Genomic DNA, 18,625 nt, shown 5'->3' on the forward strand with positions numbered 1-18,625 from the left:
AAAGATCACCCTTTGCTCTAATTACCCTTGATTACTTTAGATTAATGTATAATTTGATTTCCTATCTTAATTTTTTAACCCAATTTAGTAATATAAAGTGAATTATAATAATCGTTTAATTATATAAAAATCAACGATAAGCATAAATAATCAGTTGCTTTTCTATTATTTAATATTATTAATTTAAGAGTTTTTTTTTTTTTTTTTTTTTTTTTTTTTTTTTTTTTTTTTTTTTTTTTTTTTTTTTTTTTTTTTTTTTTTAAGGAATAGTTTATTTGTGATAGTCTAGTTGGTTAAATACAACTAAATTTTTTTAAAGCAGAAGTTTAATAATAATTTATATGCAATTTACTATTTAATTTTGTGTTTATTTGAATTTTTAACTGAAAAAAATCTTTAATAATTTTTATGCTTTTATATTTAATAAAATCTTGATAAAATTAACAATTTACCTTCCGTCTCTGGGTCAAGTCTAGGGTTTTGGAACAGAGGGTTTATCTCACAAATCCGCAGCGCAGAGTCTACTGGTATTCTTCGATTCGCAATGGGGAAGAAGAAGTTCTTCGACAAGAAGAAATCCGCAACTTTCCAATTACTTGCGCGTGACTCATCCGATCCCAATTACGATGGAACTGCCGCCACCGACCGTGTTTTTGTTCGTGTCGACAACCACTCTTATACTCTCCCTGTCTTCGACGATGGTCCTGTCGATGCTTCCGGTTCTGCCTCCTTTGAGGAAAACCCTAACTCGATCTTTGCCGATGCTCCTGACGATTACGACGATGAAGAGAACGGAGGTTTTGGAGCTTCCAGGCGGTCTCGTGGGGAACTTGGTGGACCTGCGTCGTTACCGGAAAATGTTAGAAGGGAAATTCTCGAGCTGGGTTTTCCTGACGATGGTTATAATTATTTGCTGCATCTTCGGGATATTAAGAATACTGGTGGTGGTTCGGCGTTTTATAATAACCCCAAGGCCAAGCTGAATCAGCTTCCACGCGATGAGAAGGTTGGTTGTTTTATTTATTTATTTTTTTAATGTTTTCCCGCATTGAAGTATGAACTATGGAGTGGGATTTTAACCGAATTTATAACGGTTCATGATATGGATAATAGACACGAGTGAGCGTATCCACCATTCTACAACGCTAAGATATTTCTGAAAATAAGCAATGGTTTATAAAGCTTTTTTTTTTCCCCCCTCTGGATCAAAGTTTTTACCTTTTTCCGTTCCATGTTTCTTTGATTGTATTGTAGGCGTATGATGCCACCGGAGTGATTGTTTCTCAAGGAACCAGTGATGCCGGTGAGAACATCATGTACAAAGTTGCATCCAAGACTGTTGGAGTCAAGGTTCAAAATGCTATTGACCCAGAAATAGCTGCACTGCTTGATGACGATGATTTATCGCGATTTGGTTCTGATGTTGAGGATTTGGAGGAGGATTTCGTAGTTCAGGCAAATTTATGTGAAGAAGGGGAGGCTGGTTCAACGGTTAATAAGTTTAGTGTGGCTGAGGATTCTGAGAGAGCGACAGGAAGCCAGAATATTATTAATAACAAATCTTTTGGTGACAACATTTTTGAGGATGCAGACGTTGACCATGTGGAAGATGATGTTGATAAGCCACGAACGCGTCGGCTTTTGGATGATCAATTTGACACCGTGAGTCCCCAATACTTCTTATGCATTGCAGTTCTGTAGTTTTTCTTACGCATACTTTTATGATTATTGACTTGTTCCTGTAGGTAGGGAGTTTATATCTAATTTGGTATTATATTGAAAATTCTAGTAATGCTGTAATGTTAGACTTCAGTACTTTTCTGTGTTGGTTCAGAGTTTCGATTACCATAAAATTGAATAAGGCCTTGCCTTTCCAGATGGTGGTTTGATTGTCTGTGCTTACCAAAAGTATTCACCCAGTAGATTCTTATTAGTGGATTAGTGAATTTTAATTTCAATTGTGAATGGCGGGAATTCTGCATTAATAATGTAGGAAATTAATGTAAAAAATATTCACCCAAGAAATTCACCTAAACTTCAGTAGTTTGCCTCGGTTCTTTTTGCTTCATGGGTATTATAAATGGTTTCTCCATTTTCTTTTGTTCCTGCCAAGAGGTGCCTCTGTGGTTAGGGCTTGTGAAATTTGGAAGTACCCTCCAATTTCATGGTTGAAGGCCACAGGCTGCTAATTTAATAACTGAGCAACCTTGTTGGAGGTAGTCCTGCAGTGGGCAAATCCCTCTCGAGGATTATATAGTGGGCTACAAACATAATGCAAGGAGTAGAGCCTCCAATTTACTGACTAAGAAAAAGAATAATTCCTTCTTTTCAGGACATATAAATGTTGAATTACAATACCTGGAACGTCATTGCAAATGGTTGTGTCTCCGCTGAATTATATTCATTTGTACTAGATTTCTGATCTCAGTACACGTACTTCAAATTTCCCCTTAGTTTTGTGATTTAATTGGATGGAAAGTAAATATAAGCATATCAGTAAGTTTGTGTAATTATTTATCTATGTTTATTCCTTGATATCCTACCTAGAACAATGTTACCATCTAGGTTAGGTCTTAATCAGATTTTTGCCTTAAATTCTGTTTAGAACTAGAATTACTGTCCGAGAGATCTCTTGGTGAATCAATTACCTGAGTTCTTGGTATAAGATCCTGTTGTATGCCAGTCATTTATTGGGCTAGCGGGTAATGAAGTACCTGAGGCAATAGGACAGTGTAGGATCCAGCTATAATTTTTTTTTTTTTTTTCTCTATAAACGGTTTTGGTTAGGGAGGGTTGGAAGCCTCTTGAATGCTTTCAGGAGTATCCCTTTCTTACCATTTTTCCGTCTAATGATTTTGAGCCACTAAGGGATGGGAACTAGAATTCCCTTTTCTTTATGTGCTCGAGATATTTATTTTCTCTCGTTCCAACATTTTTCTGTGGTAATTTTATATTTACCTCACTATTTATGATGGATGCAGCTCTTAAGCCGGGACTATGCATCTGGTGACGACGGTGGCATTGATTGTGATGAGCATGATGATTGGGTAGCTGAAGAACATGAGTCCCTTGCTCAGAAGCTCAAGCATGCCCTTGGTGATCATAGTAAGGATGACTTGGACCTTGACCAAGGATATAAAGCTCCTGCGGATATATTGAGTGGTAAAGAAGGATCAGCAGATCAAGAGCTTTTGCAGTCTGCCAGTGATGTAATTCACCGATGTATGGAGTACGCTGAGAAATATCAAAATGAAGATGATGACATTGAAGATGAATACACATTTGAGGAGAGCAGTGATGAATCAGAAGTTTGGGACTGTGAAACTATTGTTTCTACATGTTCTAATCTCAATAACCATCCTGGAAAGATTGTAGCTCCTGAAATAACCAGAAGGAAGAAGTTGGCTGAAACTGTCTCTGGAGCCCTTAATTCTAAAAATTCTATGATAACTCTCAAGGGGAAAGAGAAGCTACCAGTGGACTTTCTACCTCATGGTCGAAAAGTTGTTGACAAAGTGAAAGATAATGGCAGCTTGAAAACTGAACAACAGAAGAGAAAGCTGCACGGTCAGGAGTCCAAGGAAGAGAAGAAGGAGAGGAAGGTAACTAGGTTTACGTTCTTCCGCTTAGTGTTATGTTTTAGTTCATCCACGGAGTCTTTAATGGTTTAGAGATATTTGCTTAGTATTTAAGTAGAAATCTTTGTTCTACTTTTAGAAAGCCTAAATTGTAGATATAAGTGGCTTGTTCATTTAAAATTAGCCTATCCTTTATTGTTCTTTTATGATGGCCTCTTAATCCATGCATGCAGGCTGCTGTCAAGGAAGCACGACGTGAAGCACGGCGCACAAAAAAAGAATTGAAGGAACTTTACACGGGGGAAACTCATCGTGCTCAGAAAGTAGTTGCTGTTTCTGGTCCAGCATCTATTCATCTTATGTAAGTATACCAACCAAAAATTGTTCAGAATTTTTTGTTGGTATGTCTAAGATGCTATGGAATATCTCTCTCTTTGATTATATATTTGTTTTTGCTGCTTGTTGTTGTGAAAGGAAAACATGAAAAACCAATAGCTGATCAAAGCAATTTTGTTCTCTTTACTCATTATCCATAATATTTTCTTGTGAAATTGTAGACTACTCTTAGTCTTCGAATAAAATGAGGTGGTGCTATCTAATTGTAGACCTTCACAAGCCACAATTTATAAGAGATATTTTCGTATATTTATTATTTTTATTGAATAATGGTGAGATTGTAATAGCTGTTCACTTACATTCTATGTAAATTTATTAAAAAAACCACTTATCTGGTGCAAAGCTGATTTTGCTTCAAACGAACTATAAACTTCAATTGGCTAATGTTAACTACAAACATCACTGTTTTTCCATAATTATCGTGAATACTTTTTTTCAGGTGAGGGAGAGCTTCTTGATGCTACATAATTGGACATATTTTCATTGTGACAAAGATGGAAGTACTGGGGAGAAGTTCTTGAAACAATTCTATATGGAACGAAGTACAGCCCATGATCTATATGCTTGGAGAAGGGAGAGAAGACAAGAAATGGGACAATCTGTTCAATGATTCCTTGGTGTCCACCACGGACCCATTCTTTATATGTTTAAGTTTAGAGAGAGCTTCTGTAACTCATCTTGAGATGTTCCAATCAAAGCATATTTATTTAAAACTAAAGTCAGTTGCTTCAACTTGTACTTTCGCACGGACCATAAATAGTCAGAGTTTACGATTCGTCAAGATAATCATGTATTTTTGTTTACTCCTATGGCAATTTAAGTTTAAAGTGATGACAATTCTTCTTGAATGAATCTATTCAGTGTTCTTTATATGTTTATTCAAAATGAACCATCCTCTTTTTCCAGGTCCTCGACGATTGGACCAACGAATCGAATCTAGAGGGAAGGAGAAGCTCTCAGACAGGTAACAGTCCAAATCAAAACTATGAAAAGTTCATTTCTTATATCTTCGGATTACTCTCTGAATACATTTCTATCTTCTCTTAGCAATTTAATAGTATTGTAAACCTTGTGTGGCACCATTTGTAAAGGATGATACAATGAAAGTATATATAGTTAGCGTCATATGAAGGGCAAGTGTATTACGATAGCATCACCACACCAGAACAACTCGATGATTCAGGGTCTTTCTTCGACTTCATGGGGAATGGGGTCTGCATATCCTCCTCCAAACACAGGGGTTGGGTTCCAGTACCCGTAGTCTGCTACAATTTCTGACTGAACCTTGAAACGACTTTGATCTCCCTTCACCTCAGATTCATGGATGCCATGAGGGGTTGTCAAGGGTGCCGCTGATAATGGCGACAACAAACGTGATCCTGCAGCTGTTTTGGATGATGCTGTTATTATAGTGAACGTCATTACACCGAAGAATAAAGAGTAAACAAAGGAAGTAAGTGTCACTCCTGCCATGCTATATCTGTGTGGTATCTAACTCCCTGCAATTCAAGATTGTCCCAAGTTTCAAAGGCAATGAAGTGTCCTAATTTATGAGGCGTGGGACTTAGTTGAGGGTTGGATCAAAGCATAAGCAGTGTTTGAACTAAATTGAATTTTCCTGTCATGCGAGGTGGATGACATGTCATGTTTCTTTCATGCATGTGGTGTTTTATTAAAATGGAAATTTGTAAAACGAGAATCCACTTAGATGAGACTACCATTGATTCGTTCTCTTCTAATCGATGTGGGATCTCACAATTCACTCCTTTCGGACCCAGTGTCCTCGCTGCCACTCGTTCCCTTCTCCAATTGATGGGGACCCCCAATCCACCTCCCTTCGGGCCTAGCATCCTTGCTGGCACACCGTCTCGAGTCCACCCCTTTTAGGGCTTAGCCTCCTCGCTGACATATCGCCTAGTGTCTAGCTCTTATAACATTTGTAACGGTCCAAGTCCACCACTAACAAATATTGTCCTCTTTGGAGTTTTCCTTTCGAGTTTTCTCTCAAAGATTTTATAACAGTCTGCTGGGAAGAGATTTCCACACTCTTATAAACAATGTAACCGATGTGGGATCTCACATAATCACACCACTATACTATCTCGAACTACACATGTATTTGTGGTTCTCTTCAATCTTCAATCTTGAGTTGCCTTAGAAATTAAGAACGAAAAATACTGTGAAAACAGAGGAATTGAGGGAGAGCTGAGAAGGGAAAAAAAGCAATAAGATGAAGAGAAAAGCAAAGAAGAGAAGACCCACTTAAAATGATGCATCAGAAAGGGATTTTGTGAACATTGCTGCAATGGGGAACAGATATTAGTGCTTGTACGGTATTCCTCGTCAATTATTTGGCATCATCATCAATCATTGGATTCGTTCATTTGACCTTCAAGTACAGCAGAGATCAGATTAAAATTTGTGATAAAATAACAAAAAGTAAACAAAAACTGGGCCCTACACAAAGACTTTGGCTGGCATTATGTTGAACTTGACTTGTCAGTGGGCATTGAACGCAATCCGCGGTGTATATAACAGAGGAATCTAGAATCAACCGTTTCCATCACAGAATGAACAGATTTAAAAGGATGAAATTTCTAGTTGGGCAATGATAATCAAACAAATATATCAGAGGGCTTCATAGAACCGAATTATTATACAAAGGGCAAATCTCCCACTGCACACATTCGAAGTTATATAATTGACACTGAACACCTAAAACCAACCATGACAACACGGATTAAGAGACAAACCTATCTAAGAATCATCATGGGATTGCATTGTAAAACACAAGCACTTGTCTTTCACTGCTTCACCCTCACTCCCGTACTCTTTAAATCTGTACTCTTCTTGCTTGCTTGATGGAGGCACCTTCCCCTCGCTATAACATTGATTACACAAGCTAAAATGTGATTTCATCTCCTTGAATCGAGATCCGATGATAGGGTAGCAGCAAACGGAGCATACGTGATTCCCATGTCGATTTCTGTCTCCGCTTTCTAGCTTCAACAGGGTGGACATAATACCAAAACCCCAATCTTGGTCATTGAACATGACAAGAAACTCTGTGAAGGACACCACAGAATTGTCTGTCTGCCCATGGACTTCCATCATCTCACTAGATCCTTGACTAGGAACATATATGGCCCTCAACAGTTTGATATACCTGACTGCATCAAATTTTCTGATCTGAGTGCCACCGTCGTTCACAGGTCGCCATACAAGGGCATCGTATGCCACCCGCTTTCTCTTTTCAGGGGGACCTGTGCAAATGGGAGCAAGAATGGCGAAAAACAGCCCCAAGTCCACCCTTCCTGAGCCTGTCTCGTCCAGGACAGAGAGTATCCTCTCGTTAATGGCTTTGACAGCTCCTTGGAACGTTTCTGGCTTCAAGAAATTCAATAATCTACGAAGAATTTCTTCCAAGCTAGGCTTGCGTATGGACTTCTCAGGCACGCCACCACCTGAATAAGACACTGGCACATCATGTTCACTGATTTCCTTCTTAATAAGTTCCACATCACAACGATTCAATCTGGTAATCTTCTGAAAAGATCTAATTTTGAGAGCACTTGACAGTTCTGATCTCAAAACAGTCTTCTCTCCAATGGTCTTAAATTTCGAGGCTTCCACAACTATAAAAGCCCCTTCACCATTTGCACTGCCATTGCCTTTCAACTTCTTCTTCTGCAACTGTTTCAAATGCGATATTGCATCATGTAACTCCACCCTGTTCGTCATTTTCAAGGCTTCCTTTAAGGCCTTCTTAGCGTCCTCAGCTTCCCCAGCACCCAACAAGGACACAGCTTTGTTCAGCTGAGCCCGCCAATGGTTAGGCCACACAGCTAAAACCCTCGTGTACATTTCTGAAGCTCTCTGGAACCTACCCAAGTCCATGTAAAGTCCACCCAAGTTATACAAAGCATCTACATGGCCAGGCTTCAAGTCGATTGCCTTCTGAAACACCTCAATTGCACGCTCATCTTCCCCCATCGCATGCAAAGCGGAGGCCAAATCACAGTGAGCATCCGCATAATCTGGCTTCATGAATATGGCCTCTTCCAAGGCCTTAACGGCAGCCCTATATTCCCCAACTCCAAATAAAGCACTCCCCAGCAGTTTCAAAGCTCTAAAATGTGTAGGACAAAGAATAGCAGCTTCTCTATAGTATTCGCAAGCACTTAAAACCATACCTTCACCTTCAAGTGCAATGCCGAGATTCACATAAATTTGTGGAAGCAAATATCCCCATTGATTTCCCCCAGCCTCCGCCGCCTCCAATGCCAACAGAAACTCTTCCTTTGCCTCCTTGTATTTTCCAAGAACATACAAGCAGTTCCCAGCTCTAAAATGCGGCCTCACGTCAGTAGGTTGCAACTCACAAGCCCTCGTGAAGCTAACAAGAGCCTCCTTGAAAAGCTGGTGCTCATATAAAACCCTACCAATTGCCATATGCCCATCAAAAGCCTCCTCTCTGGACCGCGCTCGATCTGCTCGGGTTCTCAAAACCCCTAATTCCTTGAGAAACGAAGCATAGTCATGGCCGGACTCTTCCCAGAAAACCCTCTTCTCAGAAAGCTCCGAAGACGGCCCCAATTCTCTCGACCAGCCTGCATCAGAATAGGCATCGAAATTGTCCGCCTTCAATTTCCCATCCTTAGCCTGCTTTGTCTTTAACCTCTTAATCAAAACCTCCAAATCATCCACGATCTTCCAAGTATCATCGAAGACAATACCATGATTCGGCGACAACGCCCACGCCGCAGTCCTCTGCTTCTTCTGCGACTCCAAAGCACGTTCATCGGCAATTGAAGAAGAAGAAGCCTCGGAAGTCACCAAAATTCCCTTGTTATCATCCTGATTGAGTTCCAATTCAAGCGCGTCGAAGTCACGGTCCACATCTCCAGCACCATCATCATAAGTCCTCAACAACCCCTCAAAAGTTAAGCCCTTATCGCCCTGAATGAAATCCCCATACGTCCGAAACACCTCATCGAGAATAGCATTGATCTGTTCCTCGCTAAACTTCACCCTAGGGTTAACCGCCACAACAAGCGCCGCCATTTCGTCCCTATTGAGACCCCCATCATGGCTAACATCGAATTTCTGAAAGATCCTCTTCACCTTCTCCGATCTGCTCCCTCTCGTCGACATTGCCGGAAAGGGGGAAGCAGAGGAAAAGAAGGAAACAAAAGCAGTGGAGAAACAAAGAAATCAGAAAGGCAGAAAAATCAAAGAATCCATTAGGGTGGTTTTAATTTTGGATACGAGCATGAGATGATTTCTCACGTTCTTAGTTTGATTGGATCTGGAAGAAACCCGAGGGAGAGAAACAAAGAAGGGACAGACTCCGCCCTATCTTTATTATCTCTTCCATTCCCTCGCCCCTCTTCTTTCCTTTATCTAATTATTCCATAAAATTAATGGATTTTTTATAAATTTAATCTTCATTACATTCCTTTCAATAAAAAAAAAAAAAAAAGAACCAGCTTTGTTGCGCCAACTGGGTTTGATAGATGAGTTAATATAAAAATACAATACTCTCTCTTCTGGGCTTCCCTTCCATTTCCCGTCTTCCTTTGTTCTTATAATTATTGCATATCAAGTGTTTGATAATTTGCTTCAATCGCGGCCTCCTCCCCTTTAAACACCCAATCACTTTCAGTACGCCCAAAAGTTAATCACCTCAAATAATTGATTCCAAAACATTTTACTCCCAATTCTTTTTTCTTTTTTTTTTTTGTTTTTACAAATTAGTAATTGAATTCTTTATGCGTTTTTTTTCTTTTCAAAACCCACTTTGAAATCCTTGAGATTTAAAAAATGAATAGTAATTACTTTATAAAACCGGTTTTCAATATTAGATTGCCAGAACGAATTTGAGTGAACTGGCATAATTTAAAAGCACACAAAATCGATATCAAGTCAGATTTATTGGGTTTTAAATTAGTCATCAAATCATTACTTACGACTCTGAATTTCGTATTATCTAATATTATCTCTGGATTACTTTTTAATTTAATTCTAATTTATTTATCTTCTTTTTTCACGGTTGGTTATCTTTTAAATGGCAGGAGAGGACTAATACGATGGTATTGTCGGCGGGAGTAATTGATGGGAGGAGTGGGCTTTAGTTTTTCGCTATTGGGCCTGGGCCAATTTACAGAAAATGCGGCCCACAAGAGAAACTTCCCAATTGTAGTTACGCCGTCTCCGATTGGAGGTCTAGGAGAATATGACCATCGCCCCTCCGACTGTCTTTACAAGTCAGTCGCCTTTTGGCGGTGAAATTCAGAAACGCCGTCCAACTCCCGCGGTTGGTTTACCGGCACTACAAATTTCCTGGTGAAGAGGAGAATTAGAAAAGAAGGAAACGCGACGTTGGAGCGAGAATGAGTAAGAGGCCACCGCCGGACCCTGTGGCCGTGCTCCGAGGTCATCGGGCCTCTGTCACCGACGTTTCTTTTCATCCGTCTGAACCTCTTCTCTTTTCGGGGTATCCATTAGCTCCGATCACTCCTTGTTTCCTCTTTGAGCCTTTTGCTTCTGTTATTTATTTGAAATATTCTGCCGGGTAGTAAGTGTTGTAATTGCGATTCATATTAGCTCTGCAGATGGTGAGTTGCGTATTTGGGACACGGCTCAGCATAGAACGGTATCATCAGCATGGTATTGACTATTGCTTCGTTGCTTTTAGTTTTTGCTCCTTCTGTGTGTTGTATCTCATTTGTGATTGGGATAACTGATATCAGGGTGCATAGTGCGGCACACGGAATTATTAGTATTGCTTGTAGTCGTTCAATTGGGACAAATAGAGTTGTCAGGTGCTCTTCTTCAAGCGCTTGTATCTGTTCATCTTTTATATCTTCTTATCCAGTACGGAATTTTAATTCATTGCTTGAATGGTTTGCGAGTTGTGTATGCTTATAGTTTAACTCCTCTGTGTGTAGCCAGGGTAGGGATGGAACTGTGAAGTGCTGGGATATTGATGATAGGGCTCTGTCCAGGTATTTGCTGGTTTACGATGCTTTGTTCACTAGAATTTTCTTTTTGTTTTTTTCCGGCCACGCATGTCCCTAACTTTAGACCATTTTAAGAACGCTGTTGCACTCTGCAGAATCTATGTTTTTACGAACAAAATTCTATTGAACCTTACATGAAATTATCGTCTGAACTGTTTGTTCACCTTGAACATTCGGATTTTACGTGAGGCCCGTCTTTCAAAATTTCTAATCTTACTCGGACAATTTTTGGTGTCATTCTTTGTTTTTGGTAATTCACATACGTTGTTGGTAATTTTTATGCACAACAGAGTTCCCTCTGTAACAATCAACACAAATGCCTATCACTTTTGCAAACTCTCCTTGGTGAAGCAGCCTTCTGATTTTTCAAGGCATGATGGTGGTCCTAAGTGTAGTAATGATATAGACCAGAACCCCGTCGAGGTCGAAACTTTGAGCTGCAGTGGAGAAAAGACTCAAGAAAATTCTACTGAGCAGGCATGCATATCAGAAGGTTCTTTCAAGTCGATGGTTCATGTAATTTTTTTTTTTCTAATGCATGTTTGATTATATATGCCTAATGTCTTCGCATTATCCATTGTTGAATAATGGTACATCTTCTAACATTGTTGTGATGATGCTAATTAAAATGGTGTTTTTCCTGACTTCTGCTGATAAACCAGCGGACGGACTTAAGTATGTGGCTGTTGCCGGGGAGCAATCTTCAGAGGTTTGTATGAAGATTATTCTTGTCTATATTTACCCACATACCATTGAGTACCGAGGCCTTGATTTCTTATTCTCTACGGTGTGTGATGAAAGGTTGAAATTTGGGATCTGAATTCTGGGGAAAGGTTGCTACGACTTCCTCCAAACTGTGAAGGGGATTGCCCAAATATCTCTACGAAGGAGAGAGGTTGGTTTCATTGGTTTGCTTAAACCATTAAGTATTTCTTACAATAATGTTTTTAATATCATTAAAGAATAGCTTTAACAAAATGACAATTAAAATAACTGTAGTATTATTATTATTTATTAATTTTTACTTGCATAGTTACCATTCATTACTTAATCAAATGAATTGATGAATTGACTTATCCTATTTGTGACCAAACGAGTACTTGTCTCTAATATCTTTTGTGATTCTATTCCATCTGTACAATCAAACATAGCCTTTAGTTACATGTTCAATTTTGGTTTTTCTTTTCTAATTTTCATGCCGACTATGAAATCTTAAAAAATTGTCTCTGGCAGGATTGTGCATGGCAGTCCAAGCCTTTTTACCGTCTAAATCTCAGGGATTCTTAAATGTCTTGTCTGGGTACTTCTTTACCTTCATTCTTCTTTCTCTTCACTTATACAAAATGATGTAAGCTAAATTATAATAAATATCCGTTGCCCTATGTTTCAAGAATGTCGTATTCTTTCAAAAGTTATAATATTATCTTTGACCTTTCATGGACGTTTCAAAAATACCCTTGGAGTAAAAAAAATCGTTGTAATGTTGGACAAAAAGCCGACGTGTTTAACTACTGTTCTTTCTTACTTAATTCATGCAAGCGTCCTAGTCACCGAAACCAATATTTTGTCCCATAATCTAACACATCTTTACTTCAAGAATAGTTTTGAAACATATATGAAAGGTTAAGGGTAATATTGCAGTATTCTTGAAACATATATGAAAGGTTAAGGGTAATATTGCAGTATTCTTGAAACATATATGAAAGGTTAAGGGTAATATTGCAACATATATGAAAGGTTAAGGGTAATATTGCAGCTTTTGAAAGAGTAGGGGTATTTTGTAACCAAATGACAAAGTTCAAGAGTGTGCTTTATAATTTAGCCAATTATGTATTAGTTAAAAATACTCAAATAGAACAAAGATGCTCATGTGTATCTTTCTCTTAGTCTCGTCACATTGCCCATAACTTCTTGAGTTGATCATTGCCTATTATCACATCATCTACCGTCCAAAAATTGTGACCACAGTTATACTTAATAGTTTATCACAATCTTATTTAATGAACATGTATTCTGATCATGCCATCTTTGGTTCTTGCATTACAGTTCATAGGCTTAATCAATTTCACTGTCTAATCCTCTAGAATGCAAGTTTAAATTTCTTTTCATTATTTAGATACGAGGATGGTTCCATGCTTTGGTGGGATCTAAGGAATCCGGGTGTTCCAGTAACATCAGTGAAGTGTCATTCAGAGCCAGGTGCTTGTCTGAATATTCTGGACTTCTATGTATTCTTTCCTCAGTGAAAAGCCACGATTTTGATTATCTTGTTTGCAGTTCTAAGCATTTGTGTTGATGGATCTTGCAATGGTGGTATCTCAGGAGCTGCAGACGACAAAATTGTGACTTTTAGTTTGGATCATTCCATGGTATTTAAAGTGTACAAAAATTTACTTTAAAAAATGACGCTACTTAAATATGATATATTAGTTCCGTAATAATGAAATATTCGGCTAGTAAAAAATTACATAACTTAAACCTTCCTTATGTAGTAAATAGGCTAATAGCTTTTGTTGACTTGTTCTAATATTATATTTTTTTTGACAATATGAGGGGTGGGTGAATGACTATCCTAATATTCAGCTGAATAATTGTTTGGTGGAGGGGATGTTCATCATGCTCTTCAAATGCCTTTCATGAATCTGTGAGAATATTTTGAATCTTGCATTCTTCCCAAGGAGAAGTTTTAATATGATAGTAAAAGGTGTTTGTGCGTGTTTCTCTATGCTATGAAGTTTTCATATGATAATAATAGAAGATTTCTGATGGTCCCTTTAGTTGTTGAAATGTCTGTAGATTGAGATGGCTTTATTTCATGGTTTACTCTCTATAAAAATTACGTTTATTTCATGGTCCATTACTAGTATAGATGCAACTGCCATTTTGCGCTTTTATATGTGAAATTTATTTTGGTTCTCTTATGTTATAAAGGGTACATGTCTAGTGAAGAAAGAAATTACTTTGGAACGGCCTGGCATAGCAAAAGTCTCTATTCGACCAGATGACAAGATTGCTTCAACTGCTGGTTGGGATCACAGGTTAGCAATGCTATGCTTGGAAATTGTGTGGTGTGCTGTGTTTTATATATATCTGCTGTGCCTGTAAATGTGCCCCAAAACGAAGATATTCAATCTCAAAGGAAGATGGTGAATGAAGTAGTGCTGAGCCAATGGAGAGACGTGTATCCCTGTCTTATATTGTCTAGCTGTCCCAGTCAAACTAGTCTTTCAAAAGATCTTCTATGAGATTACTGTTGAACTCTTATATACAACTGCTTTCTGTTCAAGTGAAAATGAACCTTTCAGCATGAGATCTTTAATGTTTCACGTGACTGATGTTTGATTGTTTATGCTGCATGATACTGTGAAATATGTGAAACATGATCCGAAAGATGATCTCTTGCTTAATTTTTTTTCTTTCTCCCTGTGGCAGAGTACGGATATATAATTATCGGAAAGGAAGCCCCCTTGCTATATTGAAGTATCATCAGGCCTTGGTATGACTTTCTTTATATGGCAATAGTACCAAACGTTTTACATTTATCATTTTTGTTGGATGATAAAACACGGGGACCATGGTTATTTTTTCTTCTTTTTTCTCTTCATACTATGTGTTCACCGACCTCGTTTCTAGTTTTCCGTGGATCTAGATTCTTGATGAGGTGATGATTCTGGCATTCCTTGGAACGGAACAAATTATCAAACAACTTTTTATTTTCTCAACAGTTTTGAAACTAGCTTTCCTTTGTCATTGGGTCATTTTATTCTCTTCATGTTCGTTTAGAGCCTGGAAAATATAGCAAAAGGATTTCACATCTACCCATGATGAATTTGAAGTGGCTATGGCTACAAACTCGTTATTAGTCCATCTTATATTGCAGAATCTTCTTCCTGCTTCTCATTGTTCAGTAGTTTTTTTTTGGCTTTTAAGCGTATTGCTTTCCATACTTGCAGTGTAATGCTGTATCATACTCGGACAACTGTAAATTAATGGCATCTGCGTCAGAAGACAGAACAGTGGCACTCTGGGAACTCTATCCTCCTCGAACTTGAATTCAAATGGCTGCCGTTGTTTCTCGCTTGGGAGGAGGGTATAGGCATCTGACTTACCATGCCCTGATGTACCTTTATTTATTACTATTATTTTCTTTCTTTTTAATCTTTTTAATCTTTTTGTAATTTATTTCACTGTGGTACATTTACTGATAAAAGGTAAAAAGCACCCTCCCAACTTTTCGCATCTGTAGCATCTCTTCACTTCACGGAATGAGACTTTGTTGGGGCTCTCAGTGTTCTATAGTTGGAGACTGATATTATAGGTTACGTTAATTGTTGTTCATGTTTCTTCTTGAACTCTTCAAGAAGCTAATCTTGATTGAGCGTTAGGTTCTGCATGATAGATGCCGGTTAATTTTGGCTTGCCCAATTGAATCTTCTTGGTTCTTTCTTGTTCTTTAGTTTCATCGCCTCCTCAAGATCGTTCTTTTAAAAGATATGAATAAGCAGTCGGTGGTTCTGTTCTTCTGCCATGTGTTGCTCCTCGCCGGAATGTCTTTTTCCCATTCCACCTGCACCGGCTACTGGACACTTTTGCAGGACGCCATGGGCATTTCAGCCATGCACATGCAGCTACTCCACAACGACCGTGTCGTCATGTTCGATGGCACCGACCTTGGCCCATCGAACGTGTCGTTCCCCAAAGCAAAGTGCTCAAGAATCTACAATGGACGTCGAATCGGGTTCGATTGTACTACTCATTCTGTCGAGTACGACGTCGCCACCAACTCATTCAGGCCACTCGCTATTCAGTCAAGTATGTGGTGCTCGTCGGGTGGAGCTGTGCACTATGGCGCTCTGGTTCAAACTGGTGGTTTCAAAGCTGGCGACCGGACCGTCAGGATCTTAAAACCGTGCCGAGGATGTGACTGGGAAGAGATTCCGATGGGGTTGCTCACCCGCCGGTGGTATGCCACCAACCACATTCTCCCCGATGGCAGCCAGATCATAGTCGGCGGCCGGAACAGCTTCAGCTATGAATTCTTTCCTAAACCTGCATCGTTTTATTGGCATTTGGCGGAGACTAAATCCGCAGCCAAGGCATATAGTTTGCCGTTCTTGGTGCAAACCAACGATGGCGAAACCGAAAACAATTTGTACCCATTTGTGTTTCTTCATATCGATGGGAGTTTATTCATATTCGCTAATAATCGAGCCATCTTATTTGACTACTCCAAGAACAGGGTTCTTAAAGCCTTCCCGGAAATTCGTGGCGGCAATCCGAGGAATTACCCGAGTACTGGATCGGCTGTGATGCTTCCGTTGGATTTGCAGGCGAAATCCATTGAAGTGGAGGTGATGATCTGCGGTGGAGCTCCAAAAGGAGCTCATATTAAAGCTCGCAATGGAGTTTTCGTCAAAGCACTCAAAACTTGTGCAAGAATCAAAATTACCAGTCCAAACCCCAAATGGCTTATCGAGATTATGCCACTTCCCAGGGTTATGGGCGACATGTTGTTGCTTCCAAACGGCAACGTTTTGCTTATCAACGGCGGGTCCTTCGGCACCGCCGGCTGGGAACTTGGCCGGAAACCGGTACTGAACCCGGTTCTGTACCGACCCAACAAACCACCCGGTGCAAGATTCGAAATGAACGCCCCGAGTAAAATCCCCCGTATGTACCACTCGACGGCGATCTTGCTTCGTGATGGCCGTATTCTCGTCGGTGGGAGCAACCCGCATCCGGTTTATAATTTTTCCGGCGCACTTTTTCCAACGGAACTTAGCATAGAAGCATTTCATCCTTCATATCTTGACCCTCAATTCTTGGCCTTACGTCCCACAATACTAACACCATGGTCTCAAATGATGCTTCTCCACGGACAAACTTTCAAGGTGGAGTTTACGGTGATCGACGAATTAGACCCGACGGCAGTGTCGGTAACCATGTTGGCTCCGCCGTTCAATACCCATTCGTTCTCAATGAACCAGAGGCTGTTGGTGCTCGGCGTGGGCAATGTGACGACGAACATATGGCCGGATCTGAAGTATGAAGTGGAGGTTAGCGCTCCTGTTGGCAGTAATATCGCACCGCCTGGGTTTTATCTATTATTTGTTGTTCATCAGTGCATTCCCAGTGAAGGCATTTGGATTCAAATACTTGGATAATTGATTTCGCTGTTCCAGTTCTTTTCCGAAGTGGATTACTGTTTTTGTTCATATTGGTTATTCATTGTAATTTGCCTTCCTATTTTGAATCATAGTGTATATGAATAATTAAGGTTTAACAATTTAAAACCACCTATGAATAAGATGAAACGTAGAAATCCATGTATAATGCCAACAACATGCTTTTGTATAAATTTTGAATTTGTTAGTTAAAATATTGTAATCTACGGACCCATAAAATGTATGTCAATTGCGTTGGCCACGATGGTATCAACCCACCAACCAAAACTGACTCTTAAATTCCAACTTCCGCGTTTCTTTTTTCATATTATATTTCATATCATTAAATAATTTTTATGTTATCAATATATGAATTTCTATTCCTTTTCATCTATATTAGTTTCCAAATTTTTAGTATTAATATTTTCTACAAAAACAAAAACATATGCGAGTTATGTTCATGTACAAAAACATTAAGGGAAAGCTTGAAAAGAAAAGTCTAAAGAGAACAATATCTGCCAGTGGTGGGTTTGGTATCAAAGACAAACACCATGTGATGTGCCAGCGAAGACATTGAGCCCCAAATAGAGTGAAGATCAGGCAGTGTGCTAGCGAGGACGTTGAGCACCGAAGGGAGGTGAACACTGGACCCTGAAGGGAGGTGAATGGTAAGATCTTACATAAGTTGGAGAGAGGAACGAAACATTGTTGATAAGAGTGTGAAGAAGCCTGGTAAAGTTTTCGTTAACTAATGGGGTTTTTAATTGATATTTATAATAAATTAAATGTTAGAGGTTAAAATCTTTTTAAGTATAAACATATATTGCATGCTACATATATAGTATTATTGCTTTCTGTTTTATTTATGATATTATTTTTTTCTATTAAATAAAAAACAAAACATAGATATAAAGAGAATAATCAAAGGTTGGCTTGTTCAAGTTTCAAACCATAAACAAGTTTATCGACTTCATTGCAACCATCGTTATCGCTATATCTCATCCGTGTTTGAATGGATATTTTATTTTCTAATACTTTGTATAATTTTTTTTCTTTTTACAAGAAATATATACATAAATTCTATGTGAAACGAAACGGATAAGAAAATCCCGAATATATGGTAATTTAATATTATAAAATGAATACTTATTTGTCTATCTCTCTAAAAAAAAATTATTAAATATATATTTTTCTATTTTCTAATAATTAGGGAGAAAATCTAATTTTTATTATCCATATCATAAGTTTTTATTTATGTATTTAATTTATTGAGTGAAAAGACATGAATTAAATTATATTTATGTTTGGAATGTTGAGAGATGTATTTCTTAGTATGACCTAATTAAAAATTAAACATGAATATTACAATACTACCCTTATCAGGTCTACATCAGAAAATTCTAAGAAATAATCAATAGCTGGAAGCGTTGAAAATAAATAAATTAATGAGAAATCAATAATTGGT

At 38.6% G+C, this 18,625-nt stretch overlaps 4 protein-coding genes across 4 annotated transcripts; 3 read left to right on the forward strand and 1 right to left on the reverse strand.

The window, feature by feature from the left end:
• Window positions 1-445: 445 nt before the first annotated feature.
• On the forward strand, window positions 446-4,823 carry LOC111480921 (protein LTV1 homolog). Its single transcript, XM_023126156.1, has 5 exons — window positions 446-1,006; window positions 1,255-1,662; window positions 2,982-3,602; window positions 3,812-3,939; window positions 4,414-4,823. Exons 1-5 carry the CDS (start codon window positions 545-547, stop codon window positions 4,415-4,417), a joined length of 1,623 nt encoding a protein of 540 aa, XP_022981924.1. The 5' UTR covers window positions 446-544; the 3' UTR covers window positions 4,418-4,823.
• Window positions 4,824-6,560: 1,737 nt separating this feature from the next.
• On the reverse strand, window positions 6,561-9,382 carry LOC111480915 (uncharacterized TPR repeat-containing protein At1g05150-like). The gene has a single exon (XM_023126149.1). It carries the CDS (start codon window positions 9,126-9,128, stop codon window positions 6,732-6,734), a length of 2,397 nt encoding a protein of 798 aa, XP_022981917.1. The 5' UTR covers window positions 9,129-9,382; the 3' UTR covers window positions 6,561-6,731.
• Window positions 9,383-10,217: 835 nt separating this feature from the next.
• LOC111480922 (protein DECREASED SIZE EXCLUSION LIMIT 1) lies at window positions 10,218-15,262 on the forward strand. Its single transcript, XM_023126157.1, has 13 exons — window positions 10,218-10,470; window positions 10,581-10,643; window positions 10,727-10,798; window positions 10,925-10,981; window positions 11,287-11,489; window positions 11,659-11,705; window positions 11,798-11,891; window positions 12,230-12,296; window positions 13,113-13,195; window positions 13,274-13,365; window positions 13,928-14,034; window positions 14,429-14,492; window positions 14,950-15,262. Exons 1-13 carry the CDS (start codon window positions 10,367-10,369, stop codon window positions 15,046-15,048), a joined length of 1,152 nt encoding a protein of 383 aa, XP_022981925.1. The 5' UTR covers window positions 10,218-10,366; the 3' UTR covers window positions 15,049-15,262.
• A 108-nt stretch (window positions 15,263-15,370) lies between these two features.
• Window positions 15,371-17,239, forward strand: LOC111480918 (aldehyde oxidase GLOX1-like). Its single transcript, XM_023126154.1, has one exon. It carries the CDS (start codon window positions 15,490-15,492, stop codon window positions 17,158-17,160), a length of 1,671 nt encoding a protein of 556 aa, XP_022981922.1. The 5' UTR covers window positions 15,371-15,489; the 3' UTR covers window positions 17,161-17,239.
• Window positions 17,240-18,625: the final 1,386 nt, after the last annotated feature.

This window comes from Cucurbita maxima, unplaced genomic scaffold, assembly GCF_002738345.1.
Source record: "Cucurbita maxima cultivar Rimu unplaced genomic scaffold, Cmax_1.0 Cma_Scf00006, whole genome shotgun sequence".
NCBI lineage: Eukaryota > Viridiplantae > Streptophyta > Magnoliopsida > Cucurbitales > Cucurbitaceae > Cucurbita > Cucurbita maxima.

Excerpts from the sequence above, each read along its gene's own strand:
- LOC111480921 (XM_023126156.1), top strand. The coding sequence starts at position 545 with ATGGGGAAGAAGAAGTTCTTCGACAAGAAGAAATCCGCAACTTTCCAA. Across the intron at positions 1,663-2,981 it reads TGGATGATCAATTTGACACC|CTCTTAAGCCGGGACTATGC; the intron begins GTGAGTCCCCAA and ends TGATGGATGCAG. Across the intron at positions 3,603-3,811 it reads AAGAGAAGAAGGAGAGGAAG|GCTGCTGTCAAGGAAGCACG; the intron begins GTAACTAGGTTT and ends CCATGCATGCAG.
- LOC111480915 (XM_023126149.1), bottom strand. The coding sequence starts at position 9,128 with ATGTCGACGAGAGGGAGCAGATCGGAGAAGGTGAAGAGGATCTTTCAG.
- LOC111480922 (XM_023126157.1), top strand. The coding sequence starts at position 10,367 with ATGAGTAAGAGGCCACCGCCGGACCCTGTGGCCGTGCTCCGAGGTCAT. Across the intron at positions 12,297-13,112 it reads TTCTTAAATGTCTTGTCTGG|ATACGAGGATGGTTCCATGC; the intron begins GTACTTCTTTAC and ends TTCATTATTTAG. Across the intron at positions 13,366-13,927 it reads TTAGTTTGGATCATTCCATG|GGTACATGTCTAGTGAAGAA; the intron begins GTATTTAAAGTG and ends TATGTTATAAAG.
- LOC111480918 (XM_023126154.1), top strand. The coding sequence starts at position 15,490 with ATGAATAAGCAGTCGGTGGTTCTGTTCTTCTGCCATGTGTTGCTCCTC.